This window comes from Lissotriton helveticus, chromosome 3_1, assembly GCF_964261635.1.
Source record: "Lissotriton helveticus chromosome 3_1, aLisHel1.1, whole genome shotgun sequence".
NCBI classification, from domain to species: domain Eukaryota; kingdom Metazoa; phylum Chordata; class Amphibia; order Caudata; family Salamandridae; genus Lissotriton; species Lissotriton helveticus.
Window position 1 is genome coordinate 1102482403 of NC_136061.1, and position 18561 is coordinate 1102500963.

The window sequence follows — 18561 nt, forward strand, 5'->3', positions numbered from 1 at the left end:
ACTCAGCATGTCAGTCGGTCCCTCGATCCGCCTGCCCCTTCAGGAGGACCTTCTGTCGCAGCAGCAGGGGACGGTCCTCCACCCGAACCTGTCCAGCCTCCACCTCCATGCGTGGAGATTGAGCGGCGACAGTTGAGGCCATTCGACTTGCCTCCTGAAGTCTGTGATGTGATTCTGGCAGCCAGGCGTCCCTCCACAAAGTCGGTATACGCCTGCCGGTGGGGAAGATTTGTGGCATGGTGCACAGCAAAGGCTGTGGATCCCCTTTCTGCCCCTCTTTCCGAGGTTCTCCTCTTCCTTCTTTCTCTTGCCCAGCAGGGCTCTGCTCTGGGCACTATCAAGGGCTACCTTTCTGCCCTTTCCGCCTTCTTAAGGCTACCTGATCAGCCATCCTTATTCAAGTCCCCTATTGTACTGAGATTCTTGAAAGGCATCACGCACATGTATCCTCCTGTTCCGTTCGTGATGCCTCAGTGGGACTTGCCACAGAAGAGAACGCGCAATGTCATCAGTTCTGCGCGTTGGAGTTTCCAAGACGGCACTCGCTCGGCGACGCCTTTCGGCGCGAGTGGAGCTGCGGTCTGTTGTACGCCTTTCCGCCTATACCACTTCTGCCCAGAGTGCTGAAGAAGATCAGGCGCGACCGGGCCCAAGTTATCCTTGTGGCTCCGGACTGGGCTCGAAGATACTGGTATCCCGAGCTACTCAGCATGTCAGTCGGTCCCTCGATCCGCCTGCCCCTTCAGGAGGACCTTCTGTCGCAGCAGCAGGGGACGGTCCTCCACCCGAACCTGTCCAGCCTCCACCTCCATGCGTGGAGATTGAGCGGCGACAGTTGAGGCCATTCGACTTGCCTCCTGAAGTCTGTGATGTGATTCTGGCAGCCAGGCGTCCCTCCACAAAGTCGGTATACGCCTGCCGGTGGGGAAGATTTGTGGCATGGTGCACAGCAAAGGCTGTGGATCCCCTTTCTGCCCCTCTTTCCGAGGTTCTCCTCTTCCTTCTTTCTCTTGCCCAGCAGGGCTCTGCTCTGGGCACTATCAAGGGCTACCTTTCTGCCCTTTCCGCCTTCTTAAGGCTACCTGATCAGCCATCCTTATTCAAGTCCCCTATTGTACTGAGATTCTTGAAAGGCATCACGCACATGTATCCTCCTGTTCCGTTCGTGATGCCTCAGTGGGACTTGAACCTCGTTCTGACATTCTTGATGTGCGCTCCCTTTGAGCCGCTTCATTCCTGTCCTCTCCGTCTTCTCACTTTAAAGACGGCCTTCCTGGTTGCCATCACCTCTGCCAGGAGAGTGAGTGAGCTCCAGGCTCTTTCTGTTAAACCTCCTTTCTTGTCCGTCCATCCTGACAAGGTGGTTCTTAGGACTAGGCCTTCTTTCCTGCCCAAAGTGGTTTCTGCTTTTCACATCGGGCAGTCCATCACCTTACCCTCCTTCTTCCCGCCTCCGCATCCTTCAAAGGATGAAGAGCGGCTCCATCGTCTGGACCCAAAACGTGCGCTTTCATTTTACATGGATCGCACACGCCAGTTCCGGGTGGATGACCAACTGTTTGTTGGCTACGTGGGTGAGAAGAAGGGAAGGGCGGTACAGAAACGAACCATCTCTCGGTGGGTCGTCCTGTGCATCAAAGCATGCTACTCTTTGGCTCGGAAGGAGCCTCCTGTTGGGCTGAGGGCCCATTCCACTCGGGCCACGGCGGCTACTACTGCCCTGGGCCGGGGAGTCCCTTTGCAGGACATTTGCCAGGCGGCTACGTGGGCCTCGCTGCACACCTTTGCGAGGCACTACTGCCTGGACAGTCAAGTCCGGAGGGATGGCTTCTTTGGCCGTTCGGTCCTCCAGGACTTTCTGGTGTAGGTTTGTATTGGTTCGCAGACCCACCACCGGGGTTGGTATTGCTGGGGTATCTATTCTAAGGTAAGGAATCTAATACTAACCTGTTTCTTTCAGATGAACAAGTTACTTACCTTCGGTAACGATATATCTGTAAGAAACAGTAGTTAGTATTAGATTCCTTACCGCCCCACCCGTCCTCCCCGTTCTGCGAACTGATACCTAGGGTTAAGGTCATCCCTTTCAGGGCCCTAGTTTCAAATGGCACCAGTGTTAGTTCTCACATGCCTCTGCGTGTTCTGGCGCGGAAAAGCTGTGTACAAAGAACTGACGTCAGCGCGCGGAGGCGGCGTCTATATACTCCAGCGACGTCATCACGGCGCACGACGCCTACGACGCGGAGCCGCAGGGGACGCCTGCAGACGACGCCTACCGACGCGCAGGGGTACTGCTACGCAAAAGTTTCCGGATCCAGACTGACGCCTGGGGATATTCTAAGGTAAGGAATCTAATACTAACTACTGTTTCTTACAGATATATCGTTACCGAAGGTAAGTAACTTGTTCGTCAGCAGTTCTTTAATATAGTGTCTTACTGGTAAACCACAGAAAATGAATCATTCATTTTGTGTTCATTATATTATTTCTAATAAATACTATTTATTTACAGCTTCTTTATCATGGATTTTGCCTAATCATAAGGCTGGGAGTCCAGAACCTTTCTTTACAATGCGAATCACCAGCTATTATGGCCAGGTTTTGCCCTAGCACTGTACAGCTTCAGCAGGACTTGATACCACCATAGAGATTAAAAGACAGGGACACCCCAGAGGGGCCTCATTTCCTTTTTGTGCACCATAGGTGTCGGAACTCCAGAATGCTGTTATAAGTTACTGTTTCAACAGCGATGCAGGGTACAAGTTCTGTTTGACTTTTTTGTTTCTGACCAAAATATTAGCAACATCCTACCGAAAAACCTATTGCAAGAGAGCTGCAAGGTAATGTCACAACAGACTGTTGTGGTACTGTGCGTAGTAATTAGGAGTCTGCCATGACAGGCTTGATTGCATTGCCCATGTAGGATCTCGAAGATTAGGCATCGTTTGGAAGTAGAAACGTGTAATAACTTTGAGAAATGTTACATTTTCCTCCTATGGTCGATTGTGCACATTCCATCCTATCTACCGGTAGACCCACTGGAGATTGTTGGTGGGGCTGGTTGTGAGAAGTTGGCCTGATATGTGATGTCCACTATTCTAGTGGGCACCCTGTATCAGTCCAAACAACCCTTATGGTGATGGTTGTAAAGTCAACCTTATAGACCAGCTATCCTAGTGGTAGCATGGACAAAGCAGTCTTAGGCTAAAACTTCAGAGAGCATGTGAAGCCAGGTGTTTTACCATATGTAACCCATTGAATACCAAATGAAAGGACATCACACAGGTTATATATAAAATATATATGTATTTATCATAAACACAACTCCTCTGAACTCTTTATGAGGTCAGAGGCTAAAGCACATAACAAGTTACTCAATTATCATACAATAAGTTGCACAATAATACAGTAGGGCCCTAGGGGCACGTAAAACCATATACTAAAATAGTAGTAAAGAACCACGTCACGAACACAGGATAGGCCTAGGGTCTAGGGAATCGCTGGGGCTACGATGTACTAACGAGAGTTAGGGAGCAGGAGGCCCACGGGATGCGTGTGCAGTGTCTATTCACACACGCGAGTTACCATAGAGATATAATGGGAATGTAAGAGTTAGAAACTAGTTCTTTTAGGACACTTCCGGATGTACTAGGAGAAAGCCACTGAAAACTAGGACACTAGGATAGTTAATACCCACAGGAGCACCGGAGTACTCGCGTTACCTCACCCACAGGAAGCGGGTGCATAAGTGTCAAAGTTTGTCGGGTTTCCTCGCTGAATCCTATGGAGCCTTGGAAAAAGATGCTGCAGGCGACCAGGAGAGAAGTGTCCGGTTGGATCCAAGGGCGGATCGAGGATGAAGAGTACCTGAAAGCAGAAGGGACAGAGTCTGGGTCACTAGCTAGTGACCAGGAAGGAACCAGGAAGGACCCAGGCGATGTCGCGAAGCAATCAGGTGATGTCGTGAAGCTTGACTCTGCAGCCACGTGGACCAGGAGGCGTCGACGACGACCAGGAGCTGGATACGGACTGTCCCGCGAAGGATCTCGCTGTTGGCGGCGTCGGCTTTCGGATTGGAGTCAACAGGCCTTGGCAAATGCCACCCACGCAGGAATCGAATATTCGCTTCGAGTTAGACGAGCAAGGTCTATGGGGCTTCTCCTTTGCAGGGAAGCAGGGGCCCTCCTGAAGCAACCAGGCAGGCGTTGTAGATTCAAAGGTTCGTCGTCACAGAGGCCACTAGCCAACGGGCAAGTAACCGGACAGACGCGTCGAGCAGGAAAATGCAGAAGGGCCCCACGCAGAACTCGTGGAGTGTGGAGGGCTGATCTTCGGTGCAGATGATGCTTGGGGCTGGGGCTTCTCAATCCCCAATGCACAACTTCGTGGGTGCCTCAGAAGCTGCACAAGTAGCAAAGAGAAGGCTTTTCAAGATGGCCGGTCCCACGTCTCTCGTCGCCTCCACGGGTCTCAGCTTTGCAGGGACTGTGGATCGGGGTCAGAGAAGTCTGGAAGTCTGGCTCTCGTCGGACTCTGTGCTCGGGCAGGAGCGTCGACAAAGTAAACCGCAGATCGCTGGATGGTGCCTGTTTGCACAGGGTGGTCACTCCTTGACCACAAGGGAGATTCTTCAGTCGTCTTCGGTGAAGTAGATCGTCGAAGGTCCAGAGTTTCGTTTCAAGTTTCAGTTCAGGATAAATCTAAAGTCTCTTGACTCAGCTCCTACCTATATACTAATCTGAGGGGCTGGATTACCTGCTAGGTCCCTCCTATGGGTGGGACCAGGGAAGGGGGTGGGTTACACCCCTTTCCCTTTGTCCAGTTTCGTGCCAGAGCTGGGGCTGGAGTGCCCCAGCAACTGGTTTGAACCGGGCTATGCATGGGACACCTTGTGTGCCCCAGGCAGTGTCTCATTTCATTCAGCCCTCCCTGTCCCAATACACTATGGCCTGTCTGGGGTGGTGCTAGCACCTCCCAAGACAGGAAACCTATTGTCCAAGCCTCCCTCGCTGGAAGGACTCCCAGCCGCAGGAGGTCAGACTTGTGTCTGTGGCAGCAGCATCCATTTTGTGATGCTGTGGCTCTGGTTAACTTTAACCGGGATTAGCAGACACAACATGTCTTCTCCCTCTAGAAGGGTGGAATAAGTCATAAGTCATAAGTCATAGAATTTATATAGCGCACTACATACCCAGAGGGTTTCAAGGCGCTTAGGAAGGGGGGGAGGATTATTTGTCAAATATCCACGTTTTAAGCTGCTTTCTGAACGCTAGGTGATTCTGGGTGAGGCGAAGGTAAGCGGGGAGTGAGTTCCATGTCTTGGCAGCCAGGTATGAGAAGGATCTGCCTCCCATGGTGGTCTTGTTGATGCGAGGTACAGTGGCGAAGGCTTGACTGGAAGAACGTAGTTGGCGGGAGGGGGTGTAGAAGGACAGTCGAGAGTTGAGGCAATCTGGTCCGATGTCGTAGAGTGATTTGTGTGCGTGGGTAAGCAGTCGGAAAGTGATCCTCTTATTGACGGGTAGCCAGTGGAGGTCTTTAAGGTGACCAGAGATGTGTTCGTTGCGTGGGATGTCTAATATGAGCCTGGCTGAGGCGTTTTGGATTCGTTGTAGTTTTTTCTGGAGTTTAGCGGTGGTACCTGCGTAGAGGGTGTTTCCGTAGTCCAGTCGGCTCGTGACTAGAGCGTGGGTGACTGTTTTCCTTGTTTCGGTGGGGATCCAGCGAAATGTTTTTCTGAGCATGCGAAGAGTGTTAAAGCAGGAAGAGGATACGGCGCTGACTTGTCTGTTCATTGAGAGTGAAGAATCCAGGATGACGCCCAGGTTCCGTGCGTGGTCTGTCGGGATGGGTGCATTTCCGAGGGCTTCTGGCCACCAGGAGTCGTCCCATGCAGTGGAATGCTACCCCTGTCGCCAGAACTGGCAAAGGGGTAGTATTCCAAAGCGTATGACACCTTACACGACATGTTTTGATAAAGCCAAACCAGAGTTAACATTTAACTGCGAGGATTATAATGCATTTAAGAGTATATGGTATGGCTATATCATAGAACAGCTATAAGGACATGGTTCCGAAACTGCAGACAGGCTCTGCTCATGCTAGAGCCTCATCTCACATAAAACCAAGCACTCTGCCTTCAGGATTGTTAAGGCCTACCATAGGAGTGACTTATAGGTTACTATGTGTCTATATATAGGCTAGGTATAGGAATACTATACCTAAGCAAGGGCTGATTACACGACCTTGCCCCAGCTGAGTGATCAGCCAGTTGTCAATTTAGGTGGCCAGCCAGGGGTGGCATAATATATGCTGCAGCCCCTGGTAGGCCTGGGGTGCACCTATGCCCTGGGTACCTATGGTACACTATACAGGGACTCACAAAGGTGACCCAATATCCAATTTAGTATGTACCTACAGTACATGGAGTCCATTTTACAGAGAGAGCAGATAGCTGGGGCCCTGATTAGCAGGATCCCAGGCCAACTAAGTCGAAAACCCGATAAACACAAGGCAAAAAATCTGGGGTAACCATAGTCAGGTATCCACCTTCCTACTGGAGAGCTGAAGAAAAAAGTTTCAGTGGAGTGCTGCGCATGGGGTCATTCAAAAGGTGAGGAATCCACCGGCCGATACTGTACCCACCAGAAAAGGCATTACTGAAGGTAAGTAACTTGTTCTTCAGCTGGGAGTCTCCCCTTCCGAACCTTTACCCCCCTTTAATTAGACCCTTTCCGATGTCCTACTGTGGGCCTGGTCTAAGCTCTGCACTGGAGCTTCTGTGCATAAGACGATTGCCCACCTCCATATCCCTGCACCTGGGGTCCCCAGTTTCCGTGCCCAGCCCCCCACTCCAAGGAGTTTAGTGGTTCAACCCTCCACCTCAAGGATTAACCCCGGCATGTTCCCTACCACTCCACTGGATAGGGATTCCAAGAGGCTGGACACCTTTGGCAAGAGAATGTTTTGTTCCACCAGCCCTGTACTGCTGTCGGTGAACAAAGCATGCCAATTGGGCAGATATTCCGATAAGATCTGGGATTCGATTGTGCATGTACTGCCTATGGTCTCGGAGGAGACCCGATCTGTACTCTCGCTGGCTATTGCTGACTGGAGAGAGGCCGCAAAGTTCTTCATATTATCTGGACTGGACACGAACCACTCGCTGGGTAGATCGATTTCATCATCAGTGGCCTTGATGCACCACGCCTGACTGAGTTTTTTCAGGGGATGGCTAAGCCTTGCATATAGACATGCCCTTTTTTTGGCACGGGATGGCAGACTCCGCACTGGAGAGCTTTAAGGTTAGCAGAGCTTGTCTACATATCCTTATCATCCCCAGTCTGTCTTCTGCCCCTTTCAGGCCCCTTTCACTGTCACAGAAGTGGTCCTCCTTTCACTGTCACAGAAGTGGTCCTCAACCATGTCCAAACCCTCCCAGCCACCACGGCTAACAGGTTTCCCAGTCTTTTCGTGGCTGGGGATGTGGGTCCCATAGTCCATGTGGAACAGGTAGCTAGAGGTCGGGCCAGTCCACCACTCTTGGCAACAGCAGCCTCCCTTTAGTTTGCCCTCCGACCATCATGGGCATCCAGTGTGTGGCAGGGTACACCATCACCAGCATACTGGCGGTCAGTAACATCGAACCATTGGGTTTGACAAATTGTTGAAAGACCCTCTCGCCTCTGTGACTACCCCCTCCCCCCATCCATGCCACTTACGACCGGCTGATGAAGAATTACCTCAGGATATGCTGGCTTTCTTGGCCAAGGTAGGAAATAGAGAGGGTGCTGGCATCAGAAGTAAATTGTGGTTGCCAGCCCCCCTACTTTCTGGTCCCCCTATCCTAGACCTGCACCCTCTCAGTCTCTTCCTGAAAAAGGAGAATTTCAAGATGCTCGCACAAGTTCTGTCTGCCCTGGACTTGAGAGACTGGATAGTAGTGTTGGCATATGTGGGCTCTGCAGTGTGACCTGAAGTCACAGTGGGCGCAGCATCCAGAGAATCTCTCCGAAATGGTCCATATCTTGAAGGGAACTGCATAAGATCTGCAGTGGTGATTGGGTCACTGGCAGACCTCTCTCCCTTTCCGAACCAAAGCGAACTGTGGTGACAGATGTGTCACTTTTAGCATGGGATGGCCATCTGGCAGAGGTGGTGATCAGAGAACTATGGTCTGTGGCTTAGTTAGAGCTCCACGTCAACCTGTTGGAGCTTTAGGCGATTCACTTGGCATTGAAAGCCTTTCTTCCTTTGATCAAGGGAAGGCTGGTGCAGGTTTTTACGTACAACTCCACCATCTGATAGAGACTACTAGTCCCAGATTTCTTAACACAGAATTATCCCCAGGCGTGCGACTGCATCTGAAAAAAAATTGCCACAGCACCTCTGCGCGCCGGGGGTGGTACCACGTGACTCCATCCAGACGGCGTCCGCGGACGTGACATCAGCGAGGTCACATAAGCCCCACCCCGGCGCACTGATGTCAGGCTCCTTCTTTTCCGCGTGCAACGCGGATCCGGATTGTGTTCCCTTGACCTGTTTTCAGGCCTCTTTAACGCTTTTGGGTAACAGTGTGCAATGCCTTCGGGTTTCAAGGCGTGGACTTCTTGTACGCGTCAGATGTCAGCGTCTGACCCCCACCCTATTTGTATGTGGTGCCTGGGCGAGCACCATGATTCTACGGACTGCGCCGCTTGTCAGCATTTCAAGCCGAAGTAACGGTGGAAGCGCCGGATGAAATTGCTTTCGGCCCGTTTGTCCAGATCGGTCTCGTCTCAGCATGCGTCCCCTACCTCGGAAGGGTCCAGGAGTTGCCGATTCTGGCTGTGGCATCGTCCATCACCCCTTGGGCATCGCTCGCCCGCCGATAAGTCCTGCAGCTTGTCACCGAGGCCCTGTCCTCGTTCTGCAGACAGCGCAGATTCCTCTAGGGACGTGCGTCCTCGCCCGTCGCCCCCCTACCTGCCGTTTCCTGGCCTGAGAGGTCCGCCGATCCCTCGCCATGCGCGGGGCCTTCCACGGACTCGCTGGCGGATTCGCCCCTGGCTGGTTCGGCTTCAGGGTTTCGAGGGGTGGTGTCGTCGAGGTGCGGCCCTACGGGATTCCCCTCTTCTGCCCACGTCACCACTGCCTCGCCGCAAAAACCCTGCGGGGTTCCTTGTGGTGTCACAGGAGGTCACCGGGACTCATGGCTCGTCCCAGAGTCCCCCTCGGGACTGGCAGCTGTCTTACCGGAGGCCGAGCTGACTCCTTTCTGGCACCAACGGCTATCCTCCCCGGCCCTGGTGGTGCCACGGGTGGAGGCCGGTACCCGAGGCACCTCCCCGGGCCCCTCTCGGTCCTCTGCGCAGGCAGCTGACTCGTCAGAGGTTGAGCCGACGCCTTTTTTCTGTGAGGCACGTGGTGGTGGAGACCAACTCGGCCCTCCTGGTGGGCCCTTCACTCGTCCATGGGTCTTCTATCCTTCAGGAGCTGGCCGTTTCTTCCTCCGGCAGGGCACGGGGATGGGCGGCTTAGTTTGCAGCCTTCGCCCACAGAAGAGTTGCTCTCGCCCCCACGACGCCCTACGGAGGAGAGTGCGGCTTTTGTCCCGGCCATTTCCAAGGGCACCGGCATTTTGCAAATCGGCAACCCGGTCGCTCCAATTCCAATAGACCACGTGTTGGAGGTTCTGGTGGAGGCGAGCCGCTTCTTCCATTTGAAGCTTCGCTCCACAACTCTCTTCTGGGGGCCTGGGGACGTCTGCTACGGGGGATCCAGTGACTCAGCCGCTCCTCCACCACCACCGCCCTGCTCCGCACGATCCAATCTGTCTGTTTTCCCACCCATCTGCCCAGGGCCCTGTCCTGCAGACTGCTTTTCCTTCTTTGCCTTCAATGTTGCTCCCTCCGTCACAGGAGGCCCAGTGGTTGGACTCCTGGGGGCGTAACATTTTCGCGTCCACTAGTGCTGCACTGCGTGCTCTCAACACACTTTGTGTCTTGGCCAGGACTACCTCCGGCCTCTGGGATTCCGCGGAGTCCCTTCTGTCTCGCATCTCCCAATAAGGTGTCCGCGCTGATCTGCGGCACTATGTTCTGGATGGTCGGGAGTTAGCTAACTTTATTCTAAGTTCAGCCTTGGATGTCTCTGGTTCTCTCACCCGCGCTACGGCGAGTTCTGTGGCCCTGCGCCGCCATGCTTGGTTGCGGGATAGCATCTTTCCGGAGAATATTCGGGAGCGTCTTGTTGACCTGCCTTTTGATTGAGTTCTTTTATTTAACACCCACACAGACTCCGCAATTCAACGACTCCTTGCGGGGCTCTGTCCTCCTGCCCCACCGTAGGCTTCGGCTTGTCGGTCCTCAGGTGTCTTATGGGAGGGGTTTACCCCATCTTTCTATCTGGGCCTAGTGTTCTGATTGGCCTGTCTGTGTGCTGTGTGTGGCTTAGAATGCCTTCAGGGTCCTTCAGTTGACCCCTCTGTACTTTTGACTGCTGGTACAGCCCTTCAGTTTTTGTGGTGTGTGTTTTTTGACTGATAGTGAAGCCGTATAGGTCCTCAGCTTGGACCATCTGTGTAATTTTCGGCTGATTGGTAAGCCGCCTGCGGTGCTACCCACAGGTCTTTTATGTTCTTGACCACTGCTGCGGCTTTTACCCTAAGAGGTGTTCCCCTGTTTTGTTTTGGGGTGTGTCATACCCTAGGTGGGGTACTTGTTGGCTATTGTATAGCTCTGTCCTGAGCTGGGCTGGTGTGGATACCTTCTCGGGTTCCTCACGTTTCTTGGCGTCACTGCATTCCGCTTGGTGCTGTCCCTTTTTTCTTTCACATGAGCGCAGCTTGCGCTGCTCCAGGTTCTGTCCTGCTCAGTATCCGATGGTGCTTCTATCCTACTTCTACAGGGCTTGCCTGTCGTACATTTTGCCCTTTGTTCCTGCGGGATATCTGCTTCTGTGCGTTTTGCCTTCCCTCTTCAGCCTCTGGATCGCCAGACCGACTCTTGCCATGCCGTCTACAGCGTCATGTCTTGGTGTTTCTACCTTATTGTCGATGTTTCAGCCTGGTCATCTGCCTTGTGTTCCAGGGGGGCTGGGACATTTCTGGTGTTCTCCTGGGTTCTGGTTGACGGATTTAGGTCTGTACTAGATGTTCTTGCTTCCCGGGGGTCGGTGTTCTGGGCACACTACTTCGTAGTACTTACCAGCTGACTGCTGCGCATGTCTGGTTGTTATGGTCCACCTTACCTTAGAATATCCCCAGGCGTCAGACTGGATCCGGAAAGTTTTGCTTAGCAGTACCCCTGCGCGTCAGTAGGTGGCGTCCTGCGGCTCCGTGTCCGTCGCTGGTGTCGAATGCACCGAGATGACGTCACGGAGAATACTTAGGCTTCACCCATGCGCCCGGGCGTCAGTTTTCTTTTTCCACGCCAGTAAACTCAGATCCGGTTACAGCATGTACCCCAGTCATCTTTTTTAGACTTTTGTCTTGTGTTGGTTTCTCTGGTGCTAGTAGGGATGCCTGGTTTTAAGTCTTGCGGGCATGCTGTCGAAATATGTCTGTAGCGGACCCTTATGACGTCTGCCTCTACTGCCTGGAGCGCGACCATGACTCCCGGTCCTGTCTGGACTGTAGGGCCATGGCCCTGAAGGACCTGCGGCAGCGGCGCCGGAAGTTGTTTGAAGTTCGGCACTTGTCCCCGTGCCGTTCCAGATCCAGGGGTTGTTCCCATGACCACTCGCGGAATCGTCACCACCACTCCTCTTCCCCTTCGGATTCTGGTAAGAGACGGCACAAAAAGAAGTCGAAGAAGCGTTTTCGCTCTCCGACGTCCCCCTGTTGGTCCCCGGATGCGGACAATGGGGGCAAGGGCTCTGCCCATGCGGCTCCTATGGAGCCTGGGAGTCCCGCGGCCTACCCGCCTTACCCAGGTCCGTCGGTGACTCCCGCACAGATGCAAGAATTTCTTGCTGCTATGGACTGCCTGTTTAGGCCTCGAGCTCCCACCGATGTGCCTTCGGGATCCGCGGTCCCGTGTTTGGTTCCTGCTGGTCCTTTGACTCCTTCGGCGGATCCAGCTCCAGCCCCACCAGCGGCTCCGGCGCCCCTGGTTCCGGCCTCGGCGGCAAGAGGTCCCATGCTGCCGGCCCCAGCGCGCCCTCGGCTCCGCAAGATCCGATGCTGCTGGCCCCGTCCTCGGTTCCGCTGGCGGCGCCTCAGTGGATCCCGCTGGTTCCGCCTCTGCCCTGGTACCCAGTGGGCTTTGTCCCCGCCTGGGATCCGAATTGGGAACCGGTGCCGGCTCGGCCCCGGTCGGCGCTGTTTATTCCTTCACCGGTCCCTGCCCCGCTGCCGAGGCCTGTGCCTTCGGGGCTAGTGGAGGAGGATTACTGGGAAGGATTTGAGGACCCGCTTGCTCGTCAGTTTGATTCCGAGCAGGACTGGGTAGATGACTTGGAGGAGGCCGGTGGCCTCGACGTCTCTTCCGATCCGGGGCTTGCCTCTCCCCTGCCCACTATGGAGGAAGGCACCTCGTATACGGTGGCGCTCTTTCGGGCTGCTGAGGTCCTTAACCTCGATCTCCCCACGGTGACCCTGAAGACAAATCTCCTCCCTGAGGTGCTCCAGCCAGCATCCACTTCCTCGGAGCTGCTGATGCCCTTTAATGATGCCCTCACCGAAGTCTTGTTGGGCACTTGGTCATGGTCTGCCACGGGGGCCCTGTGGATAAGAATGTCGCCAGGCGTCATCGCCCGGCGCCGGGTGACCCTGCCTTTCTGACCACTCATCTACACCACATGAGTGGTCATTCAAGCTTCTACGTCCCAGAGTGCCTTTCCCACGTCTCCGCCGGATAAGGGCTCTAAAAGATTGGAGCAGTTTGGCAAGTGGTTGTTCTCTTCGGCCAGCTTGGGGCTGCAGTCAGTGAACACTGCATGCCTTCTGGACCGCTATTCCCACGCAGTGTGGGATTCCGTGGCTGAGGTGCTAACCCGGTGCCCGGAAGAAGTCCAGGCTGTGCTGTCTCGCATGTGGCTGAGGGCAATGTCGCGGCTAGGTTCACCATTCGTTGTGGCTTAGACACCACGGACTCCCTTGGTAGGGCAATTTCCACGACCGTGGCGCTTCAGCCCCACGCCTGGCTGCGGTCCACTGGGTTCTCCCTGGACGTTCAGAGCTCGCTCATGGATATGCCTTTTGACGGCACTCGCCTGTTTCGTGATAAGGCCGACACGGCACTGGAGCGTTTTAAGGACTCTCGAGCTACGGTCAAGTCCTTGGGCCTTTCCACCACGCGCCCGGCCACGTCCACGTTTCATTCTTTTCGTGGCTATAGCAGAGGCACCACTGGCAGTTCGTTAAGCCAAAGGCCCGTGCAGAACCAGACTCAGCGGGCCCGTGGGCGAGGCGGCCGCTGTGGGGTTCAGTCCACCTCTGCCCCCGCAACGTCTACCTCAAAGCCTTCCTAGTCTGAGCTACGTGTCGCATCCCACGCCATTGAGTGGCAGGATTCGCCATCGCCTTCCCCGTTGATGTTCTGTCACTTCCGACAAGTGGGTGTTGCAGCTCATCCGGAGGGGCTACTCCCTCCCCTTCGAGTCTACCCCCCGGCCATGCAACCTCCGTTCCACCGCATGTCGGGGGATCACTTTGCGCTTCTCCAACAGGAAGTCACTGCCCTTTTTGCCAAGGGGGCCATAGAGTGCGTTCCTGGGCCGGAAGTAGTTTGTGGTTTTTATTCCCACTACTTTCTGGTCCCCAAGAAGGACAAATGGGGCTTGCGCCCCATCTTGGACCTTAGGGACGTCAATCGCTTCCACTGGAAGGAGAAGTTCAAGATGTCTGGCTCAGGTCTTGCCTGCCCTCGACCCTGCATGGCAGCGTTGGATTTGCAGGACGCATATTTCCACGTTCCCGTTCTGCCTGCCCACCGGCGTTACCTGCGGTTCACGGTAGGCCAGGAGCATTTTCAGTTTGCCGTGCTCCCCTTTGGCCTTACCAGTGCCCCTCGCAGGTCAGGGGTGGTAATCTTCCCCTACCTCGACGACTGGTTGTTGAAGGCGGGCTTGCCCCAGGCGGTAGTTACCCACCTTCAGACTACGGCCGACCTCCTGCACTTGCTGGGGTTTTCCATCAATGTGCCGAAGTCGTACCTGAGTCCCTCTCAGAGGCTCCCCTTTATCGGAGCGGTTCTGGATTCAACGCAGTTTCGGGTTTATCCTCCCGAGCAGCGAGTCCGGGATATTCAGGCTATGATTCCGATCTTTCATCCTCTATCCAGGGGTTCGGTCAGGATGACCCTCTGGCTCCTGGGCCTGATGGCCTCCTGCATCCTGCTGGTACAACATGCCAGATGGCATATGCGGGCTCTGCAGTGGGACTTGAAGTTCCAGTGGGCACAGCATCGGGGCAACCAGTCTGATCACGTCCAGATCTCGGAGGGCACTGCACGGCACTTGCAGTGGTGACTCACGAATTGCCATTGGATCAATGGCAGATCCCTCTCCCTTCCCCAACTGGAGCACACAGTGGTGACGGATGCATCTCTCCTGGGATGGGCAGGCCACTTAGTAGAGGCGGAGATCAGAGGCCTCTGGTCTCCAGCGGAGTCCCGGCCCCACAGCAAACTTTTGGCGCTTCAGGTGATCCGACTTGCGCTGAAGGCATTCCTTCCCTCTCTCCGGGTAGGTGTAGTGCAGGTGTTCAAGGACAATACTACCACCATGTGGTATTGCAACAAACAGTGCAGGGTGGGGTCCTGGAGCCTATGTCAGGGGAGACTGGGCCTCTGGACATGGCTGGAACCTCAAGGCATTACCTTGGTGGTTCAACGCCTGACAGGGTCTCTGAACGCCAGGGCGGACAAACTCAGCCGCCGGTGCATGATGGATCACGAATGGCGTCTGAACTCGGACGTGGCGCAAGGTCTCTTTCTGCAGTGGGGAGAGCCTTGGTTAGATCTATTCGCCACCAAAGAGAACGCGTAATGTCATCCGTTCTGCGCGTTGGAATTTTCAAGGCGACACTCGCTCAGCGACGCTTTTCGTCGTGGGTGGAGTTGCGGTCTGTTGTACGCGTTTCCACCTATACCACTTCTGCCCAAAGTGCTGAAGAAGATTTGGCGCGACCGGGCCCAAGTCATTCTTGTGGCTCCAGATTGGGCACAAAGATACTGGTATACAGAGCTACTCAGCATGGCTATCGATCCCCGATCCAACTGCCTCTTCGGGAGGATCTTCTGTCGCAGCAGCAGGGGACGGTCCTCCACCCGAACCTGTCCAGCCTCCACCTCCATGCGTGGAGATTGAGCGGTGACAGTTGACAGCTTTCGATCTTCCCCCTGAAGTCTGTGATGTAATTCTGGCAGCCAGGTGTCCCTCCACTAAAACTGTATACGCCTGCAGGTGGAACAAGTTTGTGGCATGGTGCGCAGCTAAAGCTGTGGATCCCCTGCTGCCCATCTTTCCGAGGTCCTTCTGTTCCTCCTTTCCTTGGCCCAGCAGGCTCTGCTCTGGGCACTGTCAAGGGTTATATTTCAGCCATCTCCGCCTTTCTAAGGCTCCCTGATCAACCTTCTCTTTTTAAGTCCCCGGTGTTAACCGTTTCCTGAAAGGCATTACGCACACGTTTCCTCCCGTGCCGTTCATAATGCCTCAATGGGACTTGAATCTTGTCTTGACATATCTGATGTGGACTCCTTCTGAGCCCCTTCATAACTGTCCTTTACGTCTTCTCACTCTCAAGACAGTTTTCCTGATAGCTATCACCTCTGCTAGGAGGGTGAGTGAGCTCCAGGTTCTTTCTTCTAAACCTCCTTTCCTTTCTGTTTATCCGGACAAGGTGGTTTTAAGGACCTGCCCTTCTTTCTTGCCAAAGGTTGTTACGCCCTTTCACATCGGGCAGACCATCACTTTGCCCACCTTCTTTCCGCCTCCGCATCCTTCAAAAGAGAAAGAGAGGCTCCACCGTCTGGAACTAAAACGTGCACTCTTGTTCTATCTGAAGCGCACACAACAGTTCCGGGTGAATGACCAGCTCTTTGTTAGCTACGTGGGTGCCAAAAAAGGTTGGGCCGTGCACAAACGGATCATCTCTCGGTAGGTCGTTCTCTTCATCAAGGCCTGTTACTCGTTGGCTAAGAAAGAGCCTCCTGTGGGGCTGCGTGCCCATTACACCAGGGCAACAGCAGCCACTACTGCTTTGGGACACGGCGTTCCCTTGCAGGACATTTGTCAGGCAGCTACGTGGGCCTCGCTGCACACGTTTACCAAGCATTACTGCCTTGACAGGCAAGTCCGGAGAGACGACTTCTTTGGCCGTTCTGTTCTCTGTGACTTTCTGGTGTAATCTTGTTTGGAGACCCACCACCGGGGTTGGTATTGCTGGGGTATCTATTCTAAGGTAAGGAATCTGACTAACGCGTCTCTTTCAGATGCACAAGTTACTACTTGTGTAACAATATATCTGTAAGAGACATTAGTTAGTGATCAATTCCTTACCACGCCTCCCATCCTCCCCGTTCTGCGAACTGATTACTAGGGTAAAGGTCATCCCTTTCAGGGCCCTAGTTTTCAATGCCTCAGTGGTCAGTATCTTGCATGGCTCTACGTTCCTGGCGCGGAAAGTCGTGTACAGAACTGACGCCAGCGCGCATGGGTGGCGCCTAAGTAGTCTTTGTGATGTCATCTCGGAGCCGCAGGACGCCACCTACTGACGCGCAGGGGTACTGCTAAGCAAATCTTTCCGGATCCAGTCTGACACCTGGGGATATTCTAAGGTAAGGAATCTATCACTAACTAATGTCTCTTACAGATATATCGTTACACAAGTAGTAACTTGTGCATTTCTACTTCTGCTATCCACTAAATTATACAAGATTGCTTGAATAGTAAATGTAACTTGTTCTTCTGTCTTGCAAATGACCAATATTATTATATTAATGTTTGAATTTCTCTTTTCTTTCAGGTACACTAGTTTTGAAGCGTTTGCTTTAGATATAAGACTTGTTTTCAATAACTGTGAAACATTTAATGAAGATGATTCCGAGATCGGGAGGGCTGGCCATAACATGAGGATATATTTTGAAAACAAATGGACTGAAATGTTTAAAGTGAGCTGAAATCATCAAACGCGGTTTTCAAATGTTTGAGGACAGTGAAACCAGCAAGACGAGCTGTTTGTGTGTACGAAAGCAAGGCACTCACTCAAAGACTCGCTGATTGTTTTTTCAAGAAAAGAATATCGCAAAAGAGGGACTTCACTCCTGCAGAGACCACAGCCTTTGAATAATGGATTGTGTCTTTTGTCAACTCACTAGGTAGAACAGGGATGCTCACCCAGATCATTTCAGACAAAAGGGGTGTTCTAGTGCAATAGCAATTAAAAAAAAAAATCCAAACGCACTGAATAGTTAACTACCGGAGCTCTAATGGGAAATGCTACTTTTCCCTCTCAATAAAATATCTATTTTTCATTTTTTTATTTTGTAGTTTATTTTTTAGTGAATGTATTTAATTTTATGAATTATTTATTAATAAACATACAGAGTCTTCGTTTTCTGTGAAAAGGAAGAATAGAAAAATTGCTTTAATTCTTTAAACCACAAGGAATGTTTTAAAAAATAAAACAAAGCCAAGTAAAACTGTTTACACTGAAGAAACTTTACTGTAGAGTTACAATTACATTTACACACATATGTAGATATATGTATATATGTCTGTGTGTGTGTATATATACATGTATATATATATATATATGTGTGTGTGTACATGAAAATACACACATAAATATATATATAAATATATATATATACACACACATACCACACATATATATCATTTGTGTATTTCAAGATGGGAAAGACGAACATTATACATATGTATATACTGTCCATTTTTGTTTATATAAAGTCTTGTTTTTAAATATGTATGATGTGTACATATTGTTTGCAGATATTACTATTGTTTAAGCCTTAGAAAGATTGTAGCATTTTATTTGGTCTTCAAGTGATTATCAAAATATCGCTGTACATTAAATATACTCTGCCAACACTGTGGAGTTTCCTTAATCTTGGTAGTGCCTGCCTTTAAAACAGGGTGTTGGGGATATTAGTTTTCCATCTTTTTTCTATTTTGTTATGTGATTTTGAGACACTGTGGCCTCAATTTCGATTGTAATCATTTGTATCCATGCAAAATAAAATTGTGACAATTTCGTACTTGCACAGTATTTTTTTCAGGTAAACATTTCTCTGCATTGTTTGGCTACCAAAATATTAGTAGAGCATCATAAAGCCATTTGTAACCACTGTGTTTTGTCTACCATGTGTCGAGGAGGCCTTTTGGAGGCAAAGATCTCTGATTTGTTCCTACCAATGTGAGAATATCCAAAGTTGTTTTATTTAAAACAAAATGTTGTGTACAAGGTAGCGTTCTTTATTTTCCCCTTTGGGGGTGTTTTTCATTCGTATGTGTGGCACGAGTACAATAAAAGACTGTTTTCCAAAGAAGTTGTATTTAAATTCTTAATATTTTATCCTTTTAAAAAAAAAAAATAATAAAACTGATCAAAAATTCCAT

At 51.9% G+C, this 18561-nt stretch overlaps 1 protein-coding gene across 15 annotated transcripts in view; it reads left to right on the plus strand.

Moving 5' to 3' along the window:
• The window catches only part of BAZ2B (bromodomain adjacent to zinc finger domain 2B), a 1221971-nt gene extending 1203771 nt beyond the window's left edge, over positions 1-18200 (plus strand). For 11 of the 15 annotated variants that reach the window (XM_078681689.1, XM_078681691.1, XM_078681692.1 and 8 more), the window contains one exon: positions 16949-18200. In XM_078681689.1, coding sequence (XP_078537815.1) covers positions 16949-17102 — 154 coding nt within the window. In that variant the 3' untranslated portion in view covers positions 17103-18200. The remainder of the gene's footprint in view (positions 1-16948) is intronic. The other 4 variants (XM_078681695.1, XM_078681696.1, XM_078681690.1 and 1 more) reach the window with 1 other exon arrangement.
• Positions 18201-18561: the final 361 nt, after the last annotated feature.